The following is a 22,624-nucleotide window of genomic DNA, read 5'->3' on the forward strand; positions in this document are numbered from 1 at the left end:
GCAAATAGCTCTGTCTCCTGTCAAATCCTTCCCTGTGTCATTCATGTATAAATTAAATAAGAATAGACCAAGGACTGATCTTTCTGACACACTGCTGGTTTCCTTAAATCTTGCAGACTCACATCCTCCATATACCACTTTGTAATATTGATCAGTGTTAACCATCCTCTTAGCCATGCTATTATTTTATAACCCAATCCCACATTCTCCAATTTATGTAGCAATCTTCCATGTTGCATTCTCTCCAAAACAAAGTCCAAAAGTATCATGGTGTATCCATTCCCCTTATCTAACTCACTGGTAACTTTACTATTACCTTCAAACATTACCTTTCCTTAGTAATCCTATGCTGTTCATTGCAAAATATAGATTCTCAGTCAACTCATTTCTGTATGTGAGCTTTAACCATCTTTTCCAAAATCTTCACCACTGTTTCAGAGATATTTATAGGTTGATAGTTGGATACATCAGTCCTTACACCACCCTTATGCATACCATACATTATTCCCACTCCTGTAGAATCATTCCTGTTCTGAGACTTAAATTACATTTGCCTGGTCAAAGGAAAAGCCAAATCAGCTGAACATTCTTGTAACATCCATTCTGATATCCCATCAGTCCCTACTGTCAAATTCTTATTCAGTTTGTGCAACTGCTTCAGTATCTCTTCCTCATACACCTGAGTTTTTTCATCCAGTGAAGAGGTAGCAGTCTCTTCTTCCGATGCCCTCAAAGATCAGGTGATAAACGGTAATCTGTTTAAGTAATTTGTTACCCTTTCCCCTTTTTTCTGTATACACCTGTACACTTCCCCAAGTGTCTGGACCAGTTCCCTTCTTTTGGAGAACTCATAAATTAATACTTCTTTAAATTTTTTATATTCCAGGGTCTCTCTCAGGATTGGCGATGAATAGAAGAAGTTTTTTGCCTTCCCTACTAGCTTACTACATAGTAGTATAAGAAGTTGAAAATCTGTCCATCTGCCAACTTTTCTCAATTCCTCAACATAGCAAAAGAATGTAATAACGTCATCGGTTATTGCTTTATTGCATTCTTTTGCAATAACCGATTGCAAAAGAATGCAAAATCCTCGCCTGAGAATTGTGGGAATACTTGTTGTGGATTTATTGTTCTAAAAAACTCAGAATTGTTCATCTCGTAACTAGTCGGGAGAGACATACTTGTACTGGAGCTTACACTGAAATATAAGATTATTTTTTCAAATTTTCTACTATTTCCAACAAATTTCTGATTGCCTGATATGAACCAAAGACCAACTGACTGTGATAGGTCAATTTACTTAATTTTTTTCGGGACCTAATCGCAACCTGTTGGCTACTGCGGCATTGTTATGTCGTTACTTTTCCTATAATAATTTACTTTCTTTATGAATTTATCTCTCTACAATGACTACAAGACTTACAAAATTTCCCTGATTCTAATATCTGTATTACTTCTTACATGTTCATTCTATAAAGAAAGCAAATTCTATATCTCTAGCCGATTCCTAATTTTACTCGTGCTTACCCTGACTGATAAAGGTTATTCCTTGCTAAAAGAAACGAATCCTCTAATTTCTTTCTGGGGCCATCTCCTCTTCTGATATTGACAAATTTATTTTTTAAAGCTGTGCCAGCCAGTATCTTAGAATAAAGGGGACTCTTATTCAGGGAGACTTTTCCAGACTTTTGGTGCACATAGGTGAATAAATTTAGTGCTTAAACTTATAAAAGCTTTACTGCTGTGGCTAAGTAAATTCTGGTTTGCAGTTGTAACCTCTATAACAACACGTTATACCTTTCTTTCAATCCCCCCCCCCACTATGGTTCAGATCAATGAGTGGTAGTTTTGATTCATATCACTGGCAAAACTCCGGTATAAAAGAAAAAACGTATTTATTGGAATCTAAAGACATATACACTTAGACCAGTCTCACTTTCAATTAGTTCAATGACATGCTAAATCAAACTGATTAATACTCTAATGCATGAACAGTAAATCCTTCTTTTGAGTTAGAGATTAAACACATATAATCTACACATTATACACTTCTAATCAATATTCTACCTACTATGTTAGTCTTGCACATTAAACTAGTCACAATCATCTATGATCATTCCAGACAATTTGTCTTATGGACATTAGACACTGCTTAATAATCACTTAAAGTTCTTAAATACTGTCCATACTCAATTATTACACTACAATGATCTTTCCCTTTTACTGACTGTGTAATTATACAACAAAATCTGTATACTTAACCATTTCTTGGGGCAGGATCTCCAGGTCCGTCTGAACTGTCCTTTGTTTGAATTACCTCTCGATACTTCCATAAGCCTACGTCCACATGGTGGGTCACTATGGTCATCAGATTAAGCTATGCTCTTTTCCCTCGTCTATTCTCGATCTGTTTCAGACCATCCTCGTTTCTACTGCCGGTTCATAGGATACGTCTGTGATATTATTCTGTTGGAAATTTCAGCGAACACAGCATATGCCGACATCTCACGCTTTAGTACCGGCAGAAATTCAGACATCGAAGCGAAAGGCGCACCGTCCGATATTGTACTATCGCCAAGAAACACCATCAAGAACTTCTGGTCCACGGGAGAAGTCGAATCATCATCCAGCAAAAAAAGCAAAAAAAGGCCATGAGAAAAGGGTGCAAACCCTTTTTATTCTCCCTTCACTTTCCCCCCTTTTTAGCACCCTGTTACTAGCTGCAATAACGCCCTCTTACTTTCTGCGATCTTTTCCCGCCTGCTACTTTCTTCGTCCATGGGGATTTCGGCACATCGCAAGATCTCTAGCAGCGTCTTCCGGGAAACGAATGTGCATCGCTTTCCAAGATTGCCAATGCCTCAGGCCTGCCCGTGACCTTTGAACTATTGTTTACATCTAATTTACCTATTCATTGCATACATGATGCATTTATACAATACCAATTTATACACAAAGTTCTTTACATGGTCTTACAATTCTACTAAAAGGAGGTAATTCTATTTCTATATTTTTACAGTTAGTACTTTATTTCTTCTGCTCGAGTACAAGTTTTTTCTCTCAGCTGATTTTTCTGACTTGTTAAATCCTGAATGAATTGTTTCCTTTTAAAAGTTCTTCATTCAGGATGTAACACTTGCTTGTTATAATTTTCAAAACTGACATCATCCTTATGCACATGGTATTCCTTCCAGATCATCTTATTTTTTTATGAATCTTGCTTAATAACATTACACATCCATTTCACTCCTATCTATTTATTCTTTGAACTCTAGGGACATCATTTAAATATTTTTAAATGCTTCCTATTCAATGTTGCTATCCTTCTCATCCAGCAACCAGTACCGTGGTGCAGAATTCAGTATACTCCTCAGTTGGTTATATAATTTTTTTCTTTGTAGTTCAGCATGTCATTTTCTGAAATTCATAAACTTATCTGCTTCTCGAGTTATACTGTATAATCAGTCACCTACTGGAGGCAGAATAGTTATGTCTTAAGTGAAACTCCCTCTGACACTATAATCTATAATCAGATCCAACTTGACCTCAAGTTCCTTCTAACACGTACAGCTTGAGGAAGTGGCTCGTAACAGCTCAGTAAATTCACTTGCGTTCTTTTCATGAGATTTCACTACTACACAATTAATGTTCGGATAATTAAAGTCCCACATTATGATTACTCATTTTGCACCCATCTTTATTTGGTAATACATTTCTTCACAGTTAGCAACTGATCCACTAGGTCTGTAACAATACTCCCACTATGTATTTGATCTTGTTAGAGTCCATCTCACGCTAGATGGCTTCAAAAGTTATTACTAGTATTGCAGTCATAGGTCTTAGCTTAACTGGATAATCATCAAATATCATTAGCAGCCCCCCCCCCCCCATCCCTCTTCTCTTATGCTGTCTATCCTTCTTAAAAATACTCTTTTACACTCAATACCAGTTTGTATATCTGACTCTGACAATTAGGTCTCATTCCTACAATCTGAGGTGCTAATGTATTCACCAACGGAACAAACTCTACCATTTTGTTTCTTATACTCCTAGAATTCATGCACTGACATAATAATTTACCTACATGCTTTTTTGTGTACTTTTCTCTGTAGCTTGTTACACAGCTGGACAACTTTTAGATCTTATTCTTATCTGGTACCTTACTTATACAGACATCCTTGCATATGCTTGATAAGTCCAAACTGGGCAAATGCCAAATCGTATTCTCCTCATAATAATTTCCACGATAATACACATTCCCATCATTAACACAGTTACATAGCACTGTTGCTCTGACACAGATTCTCACCATTTCTCCTATCATAATTAGTTTTCCTAAGTCTCTGTTCTCTGTGTTAGGTTTCATATCAATTAATTTCTCAAAAATCCTGATACCAAACACTTATACAAATCGATTCTTCCCTCAGATTATTCACTCTACACATCCAGAAACCATCATCCATTCCTACAGCATATGTGTTGAATTGTTTGACATCATGTCCTTCTTAATTCATTTCTACCATATCTAGTTAATATGTATGATTTTGCTTTCTCATTTTTTTCACTCTCGCTTCTTCCAACACTCCTTTCATATCCTGTCTCATACTTAAGTCATCATTAGTTAAGTCATTCATACCTACTAGAATTATGATCTCTTTTGCTTTGATTTTCTGTTTTTTAATTGCTTGTGCTATATTTTTAATTTTTGTTGTGGAAAAACTTGGAAGTTATAACCCGGTCACTATACCAAATAATATTCTGTTTTTTACAGTTGACTTAATTGCCTGATTTTTGTTATGTAATAACTTACCTGATGGCACTTGACTTTCTGTAATTCCCTCATCTGTCTAATAATCTGTTTTACCTTTGCGATTTCAGGGATTAAATCATTTCAGTATCCTTAAATTTGCATTAAATTTGCAGAGTAAGCCTTGTTCTGTTTCTTGTGCATTTTTGCATTTTACAGCTCTATTTAATATTGCAATATCTCAATAAAAATATGTTATGAAAACACTAGATACTTGACAAATATACCAAAATTTGTGCCAATATACTATAAAACATTAAATAAACATTAAAACTATAAAAAGCACAAAACAGGTAAAAATCACACAAGCACTAAATACACTGGCCACTCACAATGTCTATATATCTATAATTATACTTGTCTTGTCAGGTGTCATCTCATTCTAGGAGGTTGACTACCATGAACTTTCATCATGTACAGTTTTGTGCTTCTCTCTTACATTCTTTATAGGACAAAAAGATCCAGTCCTTGATATTTCCTGTCCAATCAGTTCTTTGTCTTCTTCTTTTTCCCTGTATCACTAAAAGTGTTTTTTTTTTTTTTGTAGGAATTCATGCCTTAGTATGTGATCTGGGCAGGTGGTTTTCCTTTTCTTAATAGTTTTCAACAGAGTCCTTCCTTCTCTAGTCATCTCTAATATCTCTAATTTTTTTTTTTTTTTTTTTGGCATTCCTTGGGACTCTGAGGATTGTTCTAAGATCCACATTTCAAAGGCTTTTAGTTTATGTTCATAATATTTTTGATATTGTCCAGATTTCTGCTCCATATAGCAGTGTTGATCATATGTAGCATTTGGACAGCCTAATCCTTGTTTTTGTGTGAAGTTTCCTTGAGATCAGAATGTTTCTCATATTAATGAATGTTGATCTAGCAATTTCTGTCCTTCTCCGTATTTCTTTATCACACTTTCCATTCTCTGTAATTAGTTGACCCAAATATATATGACTCTTTACTTGATCTATAGTATTTCCTCTAATCTTAATATTTATATTGAGTATTTTCCCTTTTTTTTCATTACGAGCATGGTTTTGGTTATTTCATCATCATCATCAAATTCCTGTCATGTACCCTCAAGGGGTGTACAGGGTATGATAGTACTACATGAAAAATTTACATCATTACCAACTTCCTATCTACAATTTTCCTCCAAATCAGTCTGTTACTTGTCAAGACTCCAACATTATCAGATCTTATATTTCTATTGTCTAAGGCACTTTGTACCGTATTAATCCACCTATATCTTGGTCTTACACTGGGTCGTTTTCCTACCAACCTGGCAGAGACCACTTGTTTTGCTAATCTTTCCTCGCCCATTCTGTTTAAGTGATGATACATACCACCTGATGTTAGCTTTACTAATGCTATCCTGGATGCTGACAATGTCAAGTTCTTTCCTAATATCCTCGTTTTTAATGATATTGCCATTGATGTCATCAGTTCACGCTTCTAATCTTTCTCAGGACTCTCATATCTGCGGTCTCTAGTCTTTGGTCAAGTGTTTTACTTCTGACCCAGCTCTCAGATCCATAAGTTAAAACTGGTTTGAACACTGTCTTGTATACAGCTAATTTAGTGTTCCGACTAATTTCTCTCTTATTCCATATGAGTTTATTCAATTGACTTCCTACCATACCAGCTTTGTTGATTCTGTTGTCTATTTCCATATTTAATTTACCATCTTCACTAAAAATTGTGCCTAAGTAGCTGAAATGTTTTACTTGTTCCACAGGTTCCCAGAGCAGTTGACATTTTGAATGATTCTGCCTATCTTCATTGTCTTTGCCTTTTTATTGCTGACCTTCCTACCATATCTATTGTAACAGTTATTCAATTTAATCAGAGAATCTTGTAGCGGATTTATTCAGAAGTATAACATCGTCTGCATAAAGCAAAGAGCTGACATTAACATCTCCAATTCTGATATCATGTTTAATACCACTTTCCTTCATAATGTGATCCATATAGATAATGAATAACAGAGGTGATAATGTACATCCTTGTCTCACACCAGATTTAACATTAAACCATTTTCCTGTACTTCCTTCAATTCTAATTGCTGACTTTCAACTCAAATAAAGACTAAGTATTGCTTGATATAATGCCCCATTGACACCATATAACTGTAGCGTATTGAATAGCTTCTCTCTCTTTGCACCTTGTCATATGCGTTTTCCAGATCGACAAAACTTAAATACAGATCTTTGTTATATTCCCATGATTTCTCTACTATTTGTCGTATGGTGAAGATCTGATCCTGACAGCTTCTATTTCGCCTGAATCCAGCTTGTTCTTCACCAAGCTTTTCTTCCATAATTCTTCTCAACTGTTTCTCAAGTATACTTGCACAAATCTTATGAGGAACACTCAGTAGGGAAATACTTCTGTTATTCTCACATTCAGTTTTATTTCCTTTTTTATATATGGGTACTATGAGAGCTCTATTTCAACCATCGGGAATTCGTCCCTCTGTCCAGACTTTCTGAATTATGCAGTGCAGCCACTGTAAGACTTTTATACCACCATACTTCAGTATTTCTGGTTGAATATCATCTACTGCTGCTGCCTTTCCACATTTAATGCCTTTGATAGCTTTTTCTGCTTCCACTATGGGTATGTATTCCTGACTGTATGCCTGTTGAGTTGTTTTTTTACCATTGTGCTATCACTGCTTGTTTCATTTAGCAATTTTTCGAAGTAATTACTCAATACTTCAAGGATATCTTTTTCTCCCATTTTCATGTCACCTTTATCATCTCTAACTCCTTTTACAGCACTCTTTCCTCCATTCCTAAGCTTCTTCAACAACCTCCAGAATCTTTTTCCACCTTCTTGATATTCATTTTCTATGTTCTTCCCAAAGTCCTCCCATGACTTTTGTTTAGCTAGTTTTACACAGTATTTAGCTTTCTTACATTTGTCTCTGTATTCTCTAAGAGCACAAGCTGGCTTATTTGCCATGAACTTTTGATATGCTTTCTTCTTTTCCTTCACTGCCTCTTTAACCTCCTGTGTCCACCATGGAGTTCTGATTTTTCTCTCCTTGCAGACAACCTCACCACATGCCTCTCTGGCTGAATCAATCAGGGTTTTTTTTTCAAGGTTTGCCATTGAATCTCCAAGGTTTGGTTCCTGTTCTCAGATGCTTTCATTTTTTCTTCAATAATCTTTGTGTATTTAAGTCTACTGTTCACATCTGAGAGCTGCTCAACTTTTATTCGCTTTAAAACTTTCTTACATGTTATTCTTTTCAACATGAAATTCAATTTTATCCTGCTCAAGAGTAAATAGTGATCACTTCCAATTTGAAATCCTCTGTACAGTCTGGTGAATGCACCAGAGAGAAAACATCACTATCAACAATAACATTGTCAATGAGACTTTTCTTATTCCTTGCCTTTACTCTCCATTTGAATTTGTGCACATTTTTATGTTGGATCATGGTGTTAGTAATAACCAGTCCATGTCCTGAGCAGAAATCGAACAGGTATTTGCCATTATTATTAGCTTTGCTCTTTTCTCCAAATTTTCCCAAAATATTTTTGTATGTCTTAAAATCATTTCCTACTCCCTATCGAAATCACTCTACTTGAAGCTGCCTGCCATTCAAGAAGATTAAGCTTGTATTTAGTGTTGAGTACTATGGCTACTCCTCCTTTTTCTTTATTGTCATTGCGTGTATATAACATTTTGTATTTATTTCTCAGAAAGATCTCACCAGTTTTTGTCTTTTTTGTTTCAGTCTCCCCTATTATGTCGATCTGGTACTTATCTAATTCCTCAGCTAGCTCCATTTCTTTGCCATTCAGGCTTCTTATGTTGAATGTACCGATCTTTAACTCTGGTGATGTTGAGTTATGGTGTGTTTTCAGATTTGTTCCGGTAACCGACTTTTTGCAGTTCACCGTGGTGAAAACAACAGGGGCCTTGTTTAACACCGGGAGATGCCCCAACCGGCATGAAATTTTGCCATGTTGTACCATCATTTTGTATTTTGGTTTAAGCCAATAAGAATAGAATTTGGTGGGCTAAATCCCAAATAGTTCGTTCAATATCCAGGTAGATATCTAACAGGGTGCACCACGAGAAGGTGAGGATTGGCCATTAGGTCAGAAGCCCTGGTCAGTTCTCTGCATTCCTTTAAAGGCTATGTGGAGGTATCCTCTCAGTTATATAGCTTTGACCCTTAATTTGAAGTCGAAATAAAGCCATATTTTTCACTTAGTTTCAGTGTGTCTTGTAGTCGGTTTTGAAGATATTTTTTGTTTTCAACCAGCAGTGCTGTATCATCTGTATATCTTAAGTTGTTTATATTTCTACCTCCTCTTTTGACTCTAAGGTTTCTCCTGCAATTTTTATTGAGGCACTTTGCTCCCAATAAAAATTTATCAGTAATCTGATATCTTTGCCATCTACTCCTAATTTTTTGATGCATTCCTATCGGTTCAGCCCTGTGTAGTCAATAAAACATAAGTAGACTTCTTTCTGCTTTTCCAGATATCTTTCTATAATAGTTCTAACATTGAATAGTCCTTCTCTAGTCCCTTTATTTTCCTGAAAACCAGATTGTGTCTCACATTTCTCAATTTCATTTTGTTTATTTCTTTCTAGGATGATCTATAATTTCAAGATGCTATAAAACCCCATTAGGCTCTCACCCATATGTGAAATATGAGGTTGGAAATGAGCTGAAAGTTGCAGTATATATATATATATATATATATCAAGGTGCACAACATTTGCACTGCTCCACAAGAGTATGTTTTCACAAACATGATAAGAAACTGGAGATTGAAGGAAGACATATTTAAAGAGTATTCCAATGAGAAGAGGCAGTGCACATTGGCTGAATCTAGTCATTTATTATTATTAGTGTGACAGATGCAATGAGTCCTTTGACTTATTGGATCTATCACACTAATAATAATAAAATCTGTCACTTCCTGGAAGAGCACACTACATAACTCCCTGTCTCTGCTTAATTCTGCTATTACACACTACTATCATCAACACACAGTGCCATCTACTTCCCACTATCACCACCAATAGTATTTTGTCTGTAAATTGCATACAAATTTACCATGAGTTATGTGAGTCCTGAAGATACCTCAGGTGCAGACTTTGTTTGCTTACACTTGGATAAAGGATTAAACTAAATTTATTATAGTCTAACCAAGTGGGAAAAAACTTCCAACATCTTTCTCTAAATCCAGAGTAATTTAATAAAGTGGTACACCTTTTGATAACTCATATAGGTAAATATGACTTCTCCATTGCTTCTGCCTTAGTGTCACCACTTCTGGGTCTGGTTCCCACTGACAAGACCTCAATAAAGGGCAAAACCAGTCTGGGTAGTTGCCCTTCACTTAATGCATAGTATTATACATGTCTGCAAGGAGATGTGCTTTGTATTATGGGAGATACTGAGACAAGGAGTGATGAGAGCTTGGTCCACCTTTATCACAAGTTACCTGAATCCTGATGATACTTCAGGTGCAAACTTTGTTTGCTTACGCTTGAATAAAGGATTAAACTAAATTTATTATTGTGGTCATCTTACATGGTGAATATAGAAAAAAATAAACATTTTGAAAAAAAAAAAATTGGGGTTATTTATGTGCCAATCACCTTGTATGAAACTATGCTAACCCACAAGTCATTGTACTTCCTAAGTGTCTACAAGACAATTCCAGTCATTGAAAACTGTTAAACGTTCTTTCCTCAAAGCAGAGAATTAGGAGGATATCTAATTTTACACTTCAGAAATTTTGATCAAATGTGCAATTACTAATGGGGAATTTTATCATCCTTTGTCTGATATTTCAATCACTCATTTGCATTTACTGTTGTTATCATTATTCCTAACTTTATTTACAGGACCCATATGAAAGAGATGTTTACAGCAGATAGCCAGTATATGAAAAGAATAGCTAGAAATGCTGATATAAATTCTCTTTTTAATGGAAAAGTAAATTTAATACCTCCTGATATTCAGAAATGTATTGAAAATATGCAGCTTCATGAAGAAAAGAGAGAGACAAGGTACAGTTTAAAAAAATGTGTGTGTGTGTGTGTATATATATAACCACTAACTTTGTAGTAATGGAGATGTTGATTTTATATTTCTGAGAGGTTTTGTATTTCATCATCAGTCTTGGGACTGGTAGCTCAGCAGCAGTTTCCTCCATTCCACTCTGTCATTGGCTTTCTTCTTAACCTCCTGGTAACTCCTCAAACCCGTGCTGTCTTTGACTTGGTCAAGAAAGCTTTTCCTTGGTCTGCCTCTTCTTCTTTTTCCCTCTATTTTGCCTTCAGTTATTCTTTTCACAAGTCCATCATGTCGAAGTATATGCCCAAACTACCTATCTCTTCTAATTTTGATCGATTTAATTAGAGTTCTTGTTTCGTTTATCTCTCTCAGGACTTGATTGTTTGATTTTTTTCCTGTCCATTTTATTTTGTTCATGTGGCGTCAGCACAACATTTCAAAAGCTTCCAATCTTCTTACATCTTCTCTGCCTAGAATCCAGGTTTCACATCCATACAGTGCAATGCTCCATATCACTGTCTTTACTATTTTTTTTTTTTTTTTCAATTGTAGGTTGAGGTTTCCTGTTAAAATGCTTTTCATCTTAGAGAATTGGGCTTTTGCATTGTTTATTCTTGATCTTATGTCTTCTCTTGTTCTGCCATCTTCTGTTATTAGGCTTCCTAAATATTTAAAGCTTTTCACTTGTTTTATTTGTTTCCCAGTGATATCTATATCCCTATATTGATAGGGATTTTGCCTGTAACAATGATTTTAGTCTTATCTGTGTTGATTTTCATTTTTATATTTTTCAAGGTTATTATTTAGTAATTCTAGCATTGTTTTTAACGTTTTTCTGTTTTCTGCTACAACGGCTATGTCATTAGCAAATCTCATACACATGACTTGCTCACCATTTATCTTCATGCCACTATTTATTTTATCTTTAGTTTCCTGAATGGCCTTTTCAGTATATAAATTAAATAAAAGTGATGAAAGTATTCATCCTTGTCTTACTCCACTCCTTATATTTGTTTTCTCCTTATCATTGATTTTAATCCGTCCATTTTGATTTTTGTAAATTTGATAAATTATTTTCCTATCCCTCAAATCTATGCCGATATTAGTTAAGACAATTTAGAAGTATTTGCTGGTTTACTTTATCAAATGCTTTCTCTAAATCAAGGAAGCAAATGTAAGTATTTTGACTAAGGTCTAATCTTCTCTCTATTATTGTTCTTAAACAGAGTATTGCCTCTCTTGTTCCTTTATTCTTTCTGAATCCAAATTGGTCTTCATCGAAGGAGATAATACAAGTTTTGTATTTAGTTATTATTATTACATATACAGTGGACTCGTAGCAAACTTGTGGGACCACATAAATAGTTTATAGTGGATTTCTTTAGCATAGCATTGCAGGAATTTTTCAGTAGTTTGTTATAGTGGTGTTTGCTATAATGGAGTTGACACACCTGAGGTGATCCTGAAAGTGCTTTGTGTATTCACTCGTGAATTTACTGTTATCGGCGATGTTTTTATGCGAAATTTTACACATGATAGCTTGTCACCCATCATGCATTTAACACCATAAGTGGGCAAGAGACTGACTTCTTGGAGCCTACTCTAGACCAAACATGGTACCTTTTTAAACTATTTCAGACCTAATAAAGTGATAACCTTACACTTGGCACTGAAGATCATCTACCACCTAAAGCTATACATGAACAACCATAGCACAAAGAATTGAGCCCATTAATGCTTGTGGAGTAAAGAGTGGCTATGCTAGCCAATCAGGCCAGAATAAACTGTTAACCTCCTGTACAAACAAATGTAAGAAAATTTAATTAAAAGAAAATCAGTCTCTTTTTTTAGTTATTTTCTTATTTTTTAATATGTAGGAAAGAATTATCTACTGTGTTGGAACTACAGAAAGCACTCTCTGAAAGCAAGAGGATAACTGACTTGAAGAATGAGCAGACATCACAAAAGGTAACTTTCCATTCTTTTAGATGTCTTGGACCTAGAATAATATGAGATATATCCAAAAATATCCAGAACTAAATTTTTAAATTACATAAAAGAAAAACTGAAGCATCTCATTACTGTCTACCCTCCTTTCCATGTTATAATTCACAACAGCTTTCTTCACCTGTTAAAGCATTTATGGAAAGCTTCAACTCCTTTATCTCATACTAGATTACTGAGATGTGAATCTTTGTAACATTCATGTGCCATGTGTGAGAATTCTCCCCCTCAAAGCAAAATTTCCAGCTGAAGTTTCATTATTAATGCTTAAAAAAAGTGATGTGCAAGTAGAATAAAATTATATTCCACTTGTGCTGAGTTTATTCACTGAACTGAATACAAGATAACCAAGAAACTTGGCTGAAAATTTTAATGGGAAAATAAAAAATAAAATTTGTATAATTGTACCATTCTAAATGAGTATGTCTTTGTCGTATATATCTATATGCGAACAGATCCTTTTGTCTGCATCTCTCATTCTATTTCCCCCCCCCCCACTCAATCAGCTTGAATAGGAGAGAGAGAAATGATGACAGATAGGATTTAGTGACAGTTTATTAATTTACACATTAGTGAACTTGAGTCTTTTTAGTGAGTTTCAGTTCAACTGAGGGGGTTACTGGCCTCCTGCAGTTTAGCTTGATGATGGGGCTGCCACCTTAAGGTCATCAAGCTTGCCTTGGTTATTGGTTATTAAAGGAAAATGAAATTACCTTTAGTCCTTGATTACTCTAATAGCTTCAGGGGAGAGTGGAGAAACCCCTCCAGAGTTAGAAGTTAGGATAGTAAAGATTAGTATCGTGTCCTCTTCTATAGATGTTAATAGAGGAGATGAATAAAGGATTAAGATGAAGAACAAGACAGGAAAGAAGTATGGCTAAAAAAATGAAGGAGGCCATACCTCAGGTACCCCGGTTGTGCCAAGCTCGTACGTGCAATTGCAAACCACTGGGGACAAGTTTCTTGTTCGATCAATATGATCAAACCAGAAACTTGGCAGGAGTATATCCAGAATCTATGGTATTATAACTCCTTGATACAAGAATCTTCCCCAAAATATAACATCAGTAATATAGATGAGTTTACATACGAAGAACTACAAAATACCCTCAAACATAGCAGAACAGGCAAGTCACCAGGAGAATATAATATAAAGACAGAATGTATTAAATTTGCAGGTAAAGAATTTAACATCAGATTTCTAAAATTTATAAATCAGATATACAAAGAGGGATCTGGGGATTGCAAAATTCCCAGAAAGCTGGGGTAGAGCTCTAGTGATATCAATTTATAAAAAGGTCTAAAAACAGATTGCAATAATATCATGGCATCAGCCTGCTCAAAACAGGATACAAAATATATGCAAAAATGTTAACAAACAAATTAATATCCTATATAAAATCACAGCTGGGAGAAGCAGAATGGATTTCGTAAGGGAAGATCATGTATAGACTCAGCTTTTATCTTAAAAATAATTGAGGCGTTGACAATGAAAAGGGTATAAGTGCCAAAATTTACAAAAAGGTTTTCTCACTGAAAGTGATGTATGTTCCAATGCCAATAGTATAGAAAAGGAGACAAGTTCCCTAGCCCATTTGTTCTAATTGTAATTCACGTCAACAGATCGCGCTGGATGCAATTTTCCTCTAGTTGGCATTCAGTTTTTTGCTTCTCCTGTAAAATTTGGATTTTGGCACTTACACCCTTTTCATTGTCAATGTCTCAATTATAGAAAAACATAGAGAATACAGCATTGAAACACACATAGCTTTCATCGATTATGTAAAAGCATTTGACAAAATTTTGAGAAATAAACTATGGGAAACTCTAAAGTTTCTACTTGGAAACCAATAAATAGAGGAGTCCGTCAAGGCTGTCCTTTATCACCCATATTATTCAACATATATATGGACAATATTATCAAAAAATGGAGAGAAGTAAATAGCTTCCAAATCAATCGATGTACAAAAATAGACACACTACTCTTTGCTGATGATCAGATCATCTTTGGAAAGACTGAAGATGAACTGCAGAAATCAATTTATAATATTTAAATAATATTATACAACAATATGGCCTAGAAATATCTATGGAGAAAACTAAAGTCGTCGCTTTCATGGAAATAACTGTGTCAGAAGTAAAATAGTAATAAATAATAAAATAATTGAGCAAGTTAATAATTTCAAATACCTAGGCTGTAAACTATCGTACGTAAATGAAATAGATATTGATTTTAAGATGACAAACTTTATAAAACTCACTGGAGTAACTAACAGAACCTTTAAACCTAACTACGTACAGAAACACACAAGACTCAGAGTCTATGAAATAATAGCCAAACCTACATTATTATATGGAAGTGAGATCTGGACTTTCAGAGAAAGAGATATGCAGAGAATTCAGGCAGCAGAAATGAAATTCCTTAGGAAAGCAGAACAACTTACTCTGTTAGATAAAAAAAGAAATAGCAAAATAATTAAAAATCTCAAAATTAATCCCATAACAGACTCAATGATTAAATATAGGAAAAACTGGCCATATAGCAAGAATGCACAGAGAAAGGTTACCAATAAAGATCTTAACATATAAAACATAATCCTAAAGGAACAAGGAATAGAGGATGACCAAGAAGATGGACTGAGTCTGGAACAGGCCACGTGGTCTAGAACCTGGATAGGAAGATAACTACATTAATGAACTATAAGAGGAAAAGCATGGATGGAAAATAAAAGAGCTGTAATATATGTTTCCATTGGAGAAATTTGAAGATAATAAGCCACTATGATAGAACCAAGCAAATATCCTGACAGTATCAATAGAGATTCTGCAGATCTTTGGACACAAGCTGTAGTGTATAACGTGTGCTAGAAGATCTCCTGTGGAGCAGTGGTGATGAAATCCATATTGATGGTATAATGCATAATAACACACAAAGTATTCAGCATGTAAAAAAAAAAAAAAAAAAACACCATTGCACAAATCCCAGGTATATTCAGTTGTTTGTAACCAGATAACCAGTATGTTTGCTGGGGCAACTTTGGTTAGAGCAGAACTCAGTATTTCCAGAATACTGGAAATAGCAATAAGGGGATAATTAAGTGATACCTTGATCTACTTCAAGATATCACAGGTCGAGGTACGAGGGTGGTCTGAAAAGTTCTCGGCTCAGCCTAACAATGAAAAAACGAATTTATAATTTCAAAATTATTTTTATTTTTCAACATAATCTCCCTTAAGACTAATACATTTATTCCAGCGATTCTCCAGCACCATTATCCCATCCCTGTAGTCGTTCTCAGTAAGATCTGCAAAATACCTCTCTACAGCTGCAATCACCTCTTGATTCGAAGAAAAACACTGACCAGCGAGGAAGAGTTTTAGTTTTGGGAAGAGATAGAATTCAGAGCGAGCCAAATCTGGGGAATAGGGTGGATATTCCAACAATTCATAGTACAGATCCCTTAATTTTCCCATTGCCAAAACACCTTTGTGGGCAGGTGCAATGTCCTGATGAAAGATGATTTTTTTCTTCTGTAAACTGGGTCTTTTCTCACGAATTTTTTTTTTTTTTTTTCATCTAGTCTGCTTAAAGGATCAGATAATAATATTCCCCGGTTATTGTTTTACTCTTTTCAAGATAATTAATAAACAGAATGCCTTTAGCATCCCAAAACACTGATGCCACGACCTTTCCTGCTGATGGAACAGACTTGTATTCTTTTCCTTCACTTTCTCTTTAAATTCCCGAGTCCAACATGGAGTTCTGATTTTTATATACTTACAACCTCACCACATGCTTCTCTGGCTGAATCAATCAATGTTTTCTTGAAGGCTTGCCATTGAATCCCCAAGGTTTGGTTCCTGTTCTCAAACTCTTTCATTTTTTCTTGTAAGCTAAGTTGAGCAGCTTTCAGCTCTGAAAGCTGCTCAGCCTAGATTTGCTTTAAAACTTTGTGACTTGCTTTTCTTTTCAATATAAAATTCAATTTTATCCTGATCCGAACTAAATAGTGATCACTTCTTATTTCAAATCCTTTTGTGTCCTGAAGCAGTGGGAAAACATTGCTATCAACTATAATGTAGTCAGTGAGACTTTTCTTTCCTTGTGAATTTTTACACATTTATATGTCGTAACATCGTGTTAGTAATAAGTAATCCATATCCTGAAGCAAAATCCAGCAGGCATTTAATTATTATTAGCTTTTTGCTTTTCTCCAAATTTTCCCCAGACATTTATATGTCTGGTAATCATTTCTTACTTTACTGTTTAGATCTCCAACCAAGATCAACTTTTCCTTTTTCATTGATCTAGCTGCCTTCTCTAATGCCTCAAAAAATTCCACTATTATTTCCTTGGTAAACCCTTCTGATATTTGCCCACATCACCACTTGATGTTGCCTGCCATTGAAGAACATTCTCTTCATATTTAGTATTGAATACTGTAGCTACTTCCTCATTTCCCTGAATGCTATTGCTTGAATATAATATTTTGGAATCTCATAAACACCAGGCAACATCAAATGTGAGAGTTTGCTGTTGCCTGGCATTTATGAGATTCCATGCTCATGCAAATTGTCTTACTTTGGACAAACAGGTAGATCTGTTCAGAAACGCATCTCGAAACATCAAGACCACATTCGTCTTTTTAAACCACAAAAATCTTGCCTCTCTCAACTCGGAATTGAAAGTCCAAGTCATAAAATCCATTGGGAAAAGTCTAAACTTTTACATAGATCTTTATATAAACATGAACGTTTATATAAAGAAAGTTCTGAAGCCTTACTACACAGACCAAATTTAAACTGCAACGACGTTCTTACTATTCCTAAAGTATGAGAAATTGTCATACAAAATTGTGTAAAATAAGAATCATTATTAGTTTTTTTTTTTTTTTTTTTTTAACTTCTGTAACACGTTACGCATGTTTAACGAGATTCTATTGTAATCATGCACCCTAACTGTATGTTATTCCTATTATTGTTTAAACTACTCTACTGATGATGTCCTAAGATACTTAGGATGAAATATTTACATTAAATAATTTTCACTGTGGTTAATACGTGTGTTTCTTTTAATTATGTCTCTGAAATTCTATTTAAGGATATGAAAAATATGGACGAGATATGTAAAAAAAATTAAAGATTTACCTATTTCGGCTAGAACTGTCAAGGAACGGATTGTAACAATTTCTGGATAAGTTTCAAATATGCAAATTATGGATATTAATTGTCATCATCATCAAATTCCTGACATGTACCCTCAGGGGGTGTACAGGATATGATAGTACTACATGAAAAATTTACATCATTGCTAACTTCCTATCTACAATTTTCCTCCAAATCAGTCTATTACTTGTCAAGACTCCAATATTATCATTATCAGATCTTATATTTCTATCGTCTATGGCACATTGTACCGTATCAAACCACCTATATCTTGGTCTTCCTCTGGGTCGTTTTCCTGCCAACCTAGCAGAGAACGCTTGTTTTGCTAATCTTTCCTCACCCATTCTGTTTAAGTGACCATACCACCTGAGATTAGCTCTGCTAACGCATTCCTGGATGCCGACAATCTCAAGTTCTTTCCTAATATCCTCGTTTTTAATCTGATATAGCCATTGATGTGATCTGTTCACGCCTCTAATCTTTCTCAAGACTCTCATATCTGCAGTCTCTAGTCTTTGGTCAAGTGTTTTACTTCTGACCCAGCTCTCAGATCCATAAGTTAAAACTGGTTTGAACACTGTCTTGTATACAGCTAATTTAGTGTTCCAACTAATTTCTCTCTTATTCCATATGAATTTATTCAATTGACTTCCTACCATACCAGCTTTGTTGATTCTGTTGTCTATTTCCATATTTAATTTACCATCTTCACTAAAAATCGTGCCCAAGTAGCTGAAATGTTTTACTTGTTCCCCCGTTCACAACACAGTTGACATTTTCAACAATTCTACCTATTTTCATTGTTTTTGTCTTTTTAATGCTGACCTTCATACCATATCTAATACAACAGTTATTCAATTTAGTCAGGGAATCTTGCAAACTTGTAGCGGATTTATTCAGAAGTATAACATCGTCTGCATAAAGCAAAGAGCTGACATTAACATCTCCAATTCTGATATCATGTTTATTACCACTTTCCTTCATAATGTGATCCATATAGATAATGAATAACAGAGGTGATAATGTACATCCTTGTCTCACACCAGATTTAAAATTAAACCATCTTCTGTACATCCTTCATTTCTAACTGCCAACTTGCAACTCAAATACCGACTAAGTATTACTTGATATAATGCCCCCCATTGACACCATATAACTGTAGAGTATTGAATAGCTTCTCTCTTGGCACCTTGTCATATGCCTTTTCCAGATTGAAAAAACTTAAATACAGATCTTTGTTATATTCCCATGCTTTCTCGACTATTTGTCGTAAAGTGAAGATCTGATCCTGAAAGCCTCTATTTGGCCTGAATCCAGCTTGTTCTTCACCAAGCTTTTCTTCCACAATTCTTCTCAACCGTTTCTCAAGTATACTTACATAGATCTTGCCAGGAACACTCAGTAGGGAAATACCTCTGTAATTCTCACATTCAGTTTTATTTCCCTTTTTATATATGGGCACTATTAGAGCTCTACTCCAATCATCAGGAATTTGTCTCTCTGTCCAGGCTTTCTGAACTATGCAGTGCAGCCACTGTAAGACTTTTATACCACCATACTTCAGCATTTCTGGTCGAATATCATCTACTCCTGCTGCCTTTCCACATTTCAAGCCTTTGATGGCTTTTTCTACTTCAAGTATGGATACGTATTCCTGACTGCATGCCTGGTCAGTGTTTTTTTACCATTGTGTTATCACTGCTTGTTTCATTTAGCAGTTTTTCGAAGTAATTATTCCATACTTCAAGAATATATTTTTCTCCTGTTTTCCTGTCACCTTTATCATCTCTAACTCCTTTTACAGCACTCTATCTTCCATTTCTAAGCTTCTTCAACAACCTCCCGAATATCTTACCACCTTCTTGATATTTATTTTCTATGTTCTTGTCAAAGTCCTCTCATGACTTTTGTTTAGCTAGTTTTACACAGTGTTTAGCTTTCTTACATTTGTCTCTGTATTCTCTAAGAGCACAAGCTGACTTATTTGACAGGAACTTTTGAAATGCGTTCTTCTTTTCCTTCACTGCCTCTTTATCTTCCTGTGTCCACCTGAAAGTTCTGATTTTTTTTATCCTTGCAGACAACCTCACCACATGCCTCTCTGGCAGAATCAATCTATGTTTCTTCAGAGTTTGCCACTGAATCTCCAAGGTTTGATTCCTTTTCTCAAACTCTTTCATATTTTCTTCAATAATCTTTGTGTATTTTAGTCTACAGTTCACATCTGAGAGCTGCTCAACTTTTATTCGCTTTAAAACTTTCTTACGTGTTATTCTTTTCAATATGAAATTCAATTTTATCCTGCTCAAAACTAAATAGTGATCGCTTCTAATTTCAAATCCTCTGTACACTCTGGTGTCCTGCATCAGGTAGAAAACATCACCATCAACAATAACATAGTCAATGAGACTTTTCTTATTCCTTGCCTCTTCTCTCCATGTGAATTTGTGCGCATTTTTATTTTGGAACATGGTGTTAGTAATAACCAGTCCATGTCCTGAGCAGAAATCCAACAAGTATTTGCCATTATTATTAGCTTTGCTCTTTTCTCCAAATTTTTCCAAAATATTTTTGTATGTTTGACAATCATTTTGCTACTCTGCTATTTAGATCCCCAACAAGGACCAACTTTTCCTTTTTCATTGTGTAAGTTGCTTTTTCTGAAGCTTCAAAAAATTCCTCCACTTCTACCTTAGTAGAACCTTCTGTTGGACCATAGGCACAAATAAGTCTCATTGTCCAGTTCCCCGTTCTCATATTTGCCCACATTACTGTACTTGAGGCTGCCGCCATTCAAGAAGATTAGCCTCGTATTTTGTGTTGAATACTATGGCTACTCCTTCCTTTCCTTGATTGTCATTTCCTAAATATAACATTTTGTATTTATTGCTCAGAAAGATCTCGCCAGTTTTTGTCATTTTTGTTTCAGTCACCCTTATTATGTCGATCTAGTACTTATCTAATTCCTCAGCTAGCTGCATTTCTTTGCCATTCAGGCTTCTTATGTTGATAGTACCGATCTTTAACTCTGGTGATGTTGAGTTGGGGTGTGTTTTCAGATTTGTTCCAGTAGCTGACTTTTCGCTGTTTGCCCTGGTTCCCTGGCGAAAACAACGAGGGCTTTGTTTAACCAGGCGACGCCACAGCCGGAATGAAATTTTGTCATGTTGTACCATCATTTTTTATTTTGGTTTAACCAATAAGAATACAATTTGGTCAGCTAAATCTCAAATTGCCAGCCCATCCTTGTTCATTCAGTATCCAAGTAGATACCCAACAGGGTGCACCACGAGAAGGTGAGGATTGGACATTAGGTCAGAAGCCCTGGTCGGTTCTCCGCATGCCTTTAAAGGTTATGTGGAGGTCTCCTCTCAGTTATACAGCTTTGACCCTTAAGCACCCCAATTTTATATCTATTGCGGTTGATGAATCAAATGATATTTCCGATATGGCACAATGCTGTGCAGTGGTTAAATATATCACATCTTCCGGTATTCGAGAAGAACTTTTGATCTGCTAACACTTAAAGGACACACTACAGGTCAAGATATTTCAGAAAACCTTCTAATATTTTTACAGAATAAAAATAAAAATATTAAAAATATAGTATGCATTGCGACCAATGGCACGCCTTCTATGATTGTGAAAAATAAGAGGTTTGTTAAATTATTCTCCACTCATATTCCACATGGAGTTATTTCATTTCATTGCATTTTGCAGCAAAAAGCTTTAGTTGCAAATTCTTTGGATTTATTACCACAATTAAAAAGAGTGATGGATGTTGTTGTGCCAAAGATCAATTTCATCCGTTTTTCAGGCGTTGAATCACAGACTTTTGATGCATTTTTAGATGGACTAGGTAGTTAACATAAAGATTTAGTGACATTTACATCTGTACAATGGTTATGAAGAGGAAAAGCATTAAAACATTTTTTTTAGTGCAAAAGAAGTAATAGTTTTCTTAACCACTAAAAATTATAACGTAAATCATGTGGAACTTCTCAGTAATCCCGAATGGATACAAAATTTTTGTATTTTGCTTGATATGACAGAACATTTTAATAAGCTAAATTTGAAGTTGCAAGGGAAGGGAAACACAGCCTTATAATTACTAGAGGAAGTCCTTACCTTTGAACAGAAACTAAGAGTGTTTTTCGAAGATGTTACTGAAGAAAAATTTATATATTTTGAAAATCTAAAATATTATAGATTGAATTTAAATCAAGAAAAAGTTGATTGCAAAATATTTGCTGAAATGATTACTGTAATTTTAAATTGATTTACAAGCAGATTTCAGGATTTTAAAAAATATCAGGAGGTGATGAAATTTATATTACATTTGTGCTACCATTCAGGAAATGGTAGCACAAATTGAAGAAAATGAGGAAACTATGGAAGAAACACCACAGGAAATTATATTTAAATGTTGGAATTCTTTCCCAACTAATTATTCAAATGCAGGGCGACTTGCTTTTGGGGTTTTGACTCTTTTCGGTTTGACATACAATTGCGAAACAATTTTTCTCTTCAATGAATTACGTTAAAAATAAGTATAGGAACAAATTGACTGATGAAAGTTTGAAAGCCGAATTACTATTAAA

The 22,624-nt window shown here is 35.0% G+C and overlaps 1 protein-coding gene across 4 annotated transcripts in view; it reads left to right on the forward strand.

The window, feature by feature from the left end:
* Positions 1-22,624, forward strand: part of LOC150106217 (uncharacterized) — a 212,374-nt gene that overhangs the window by 94,184 nt on the left and 95,566 nt on the right. For all 4 annotated transcript variants that reach the window (XR_016548354.1, XM_090393044.1, XM_090393045.1 and 1 more), the window contains 2 exons: positions 10,682-10,846; positions 12,731-12,821. Coding sequence is in view for 3 of the 4 variants with exons in the window: in XM_090393044.1 (XP_090249170.1) it covers positions 10,682-10,846; positions 12,731-12,821 (256 nt within the window). In the remaining variant the exon portion in view is untranslated. The remainder of the gene's footprint in view (positions 1-10,681; positions 10,847-12,730; positions 12,822-22,624) is intronic.

The sequence above is a fragment of the Typopeltis vanoorti genome, chromosome 5, assembly GCF_054136105.1.
Source record: "Typopeltis vanoorti isolate ZY-2024b chromosome 5, IOZ_Tvanoo_1.0, whole genome shotgun sequence".
Taxonomy (NCBI): domain Eukaryota; kingdom Metazoa; phylum Arthropoda; class Arachnida; order Uropygi; family Thelyphonidae; genus Typopeltis; species Typopeltis vanoorti.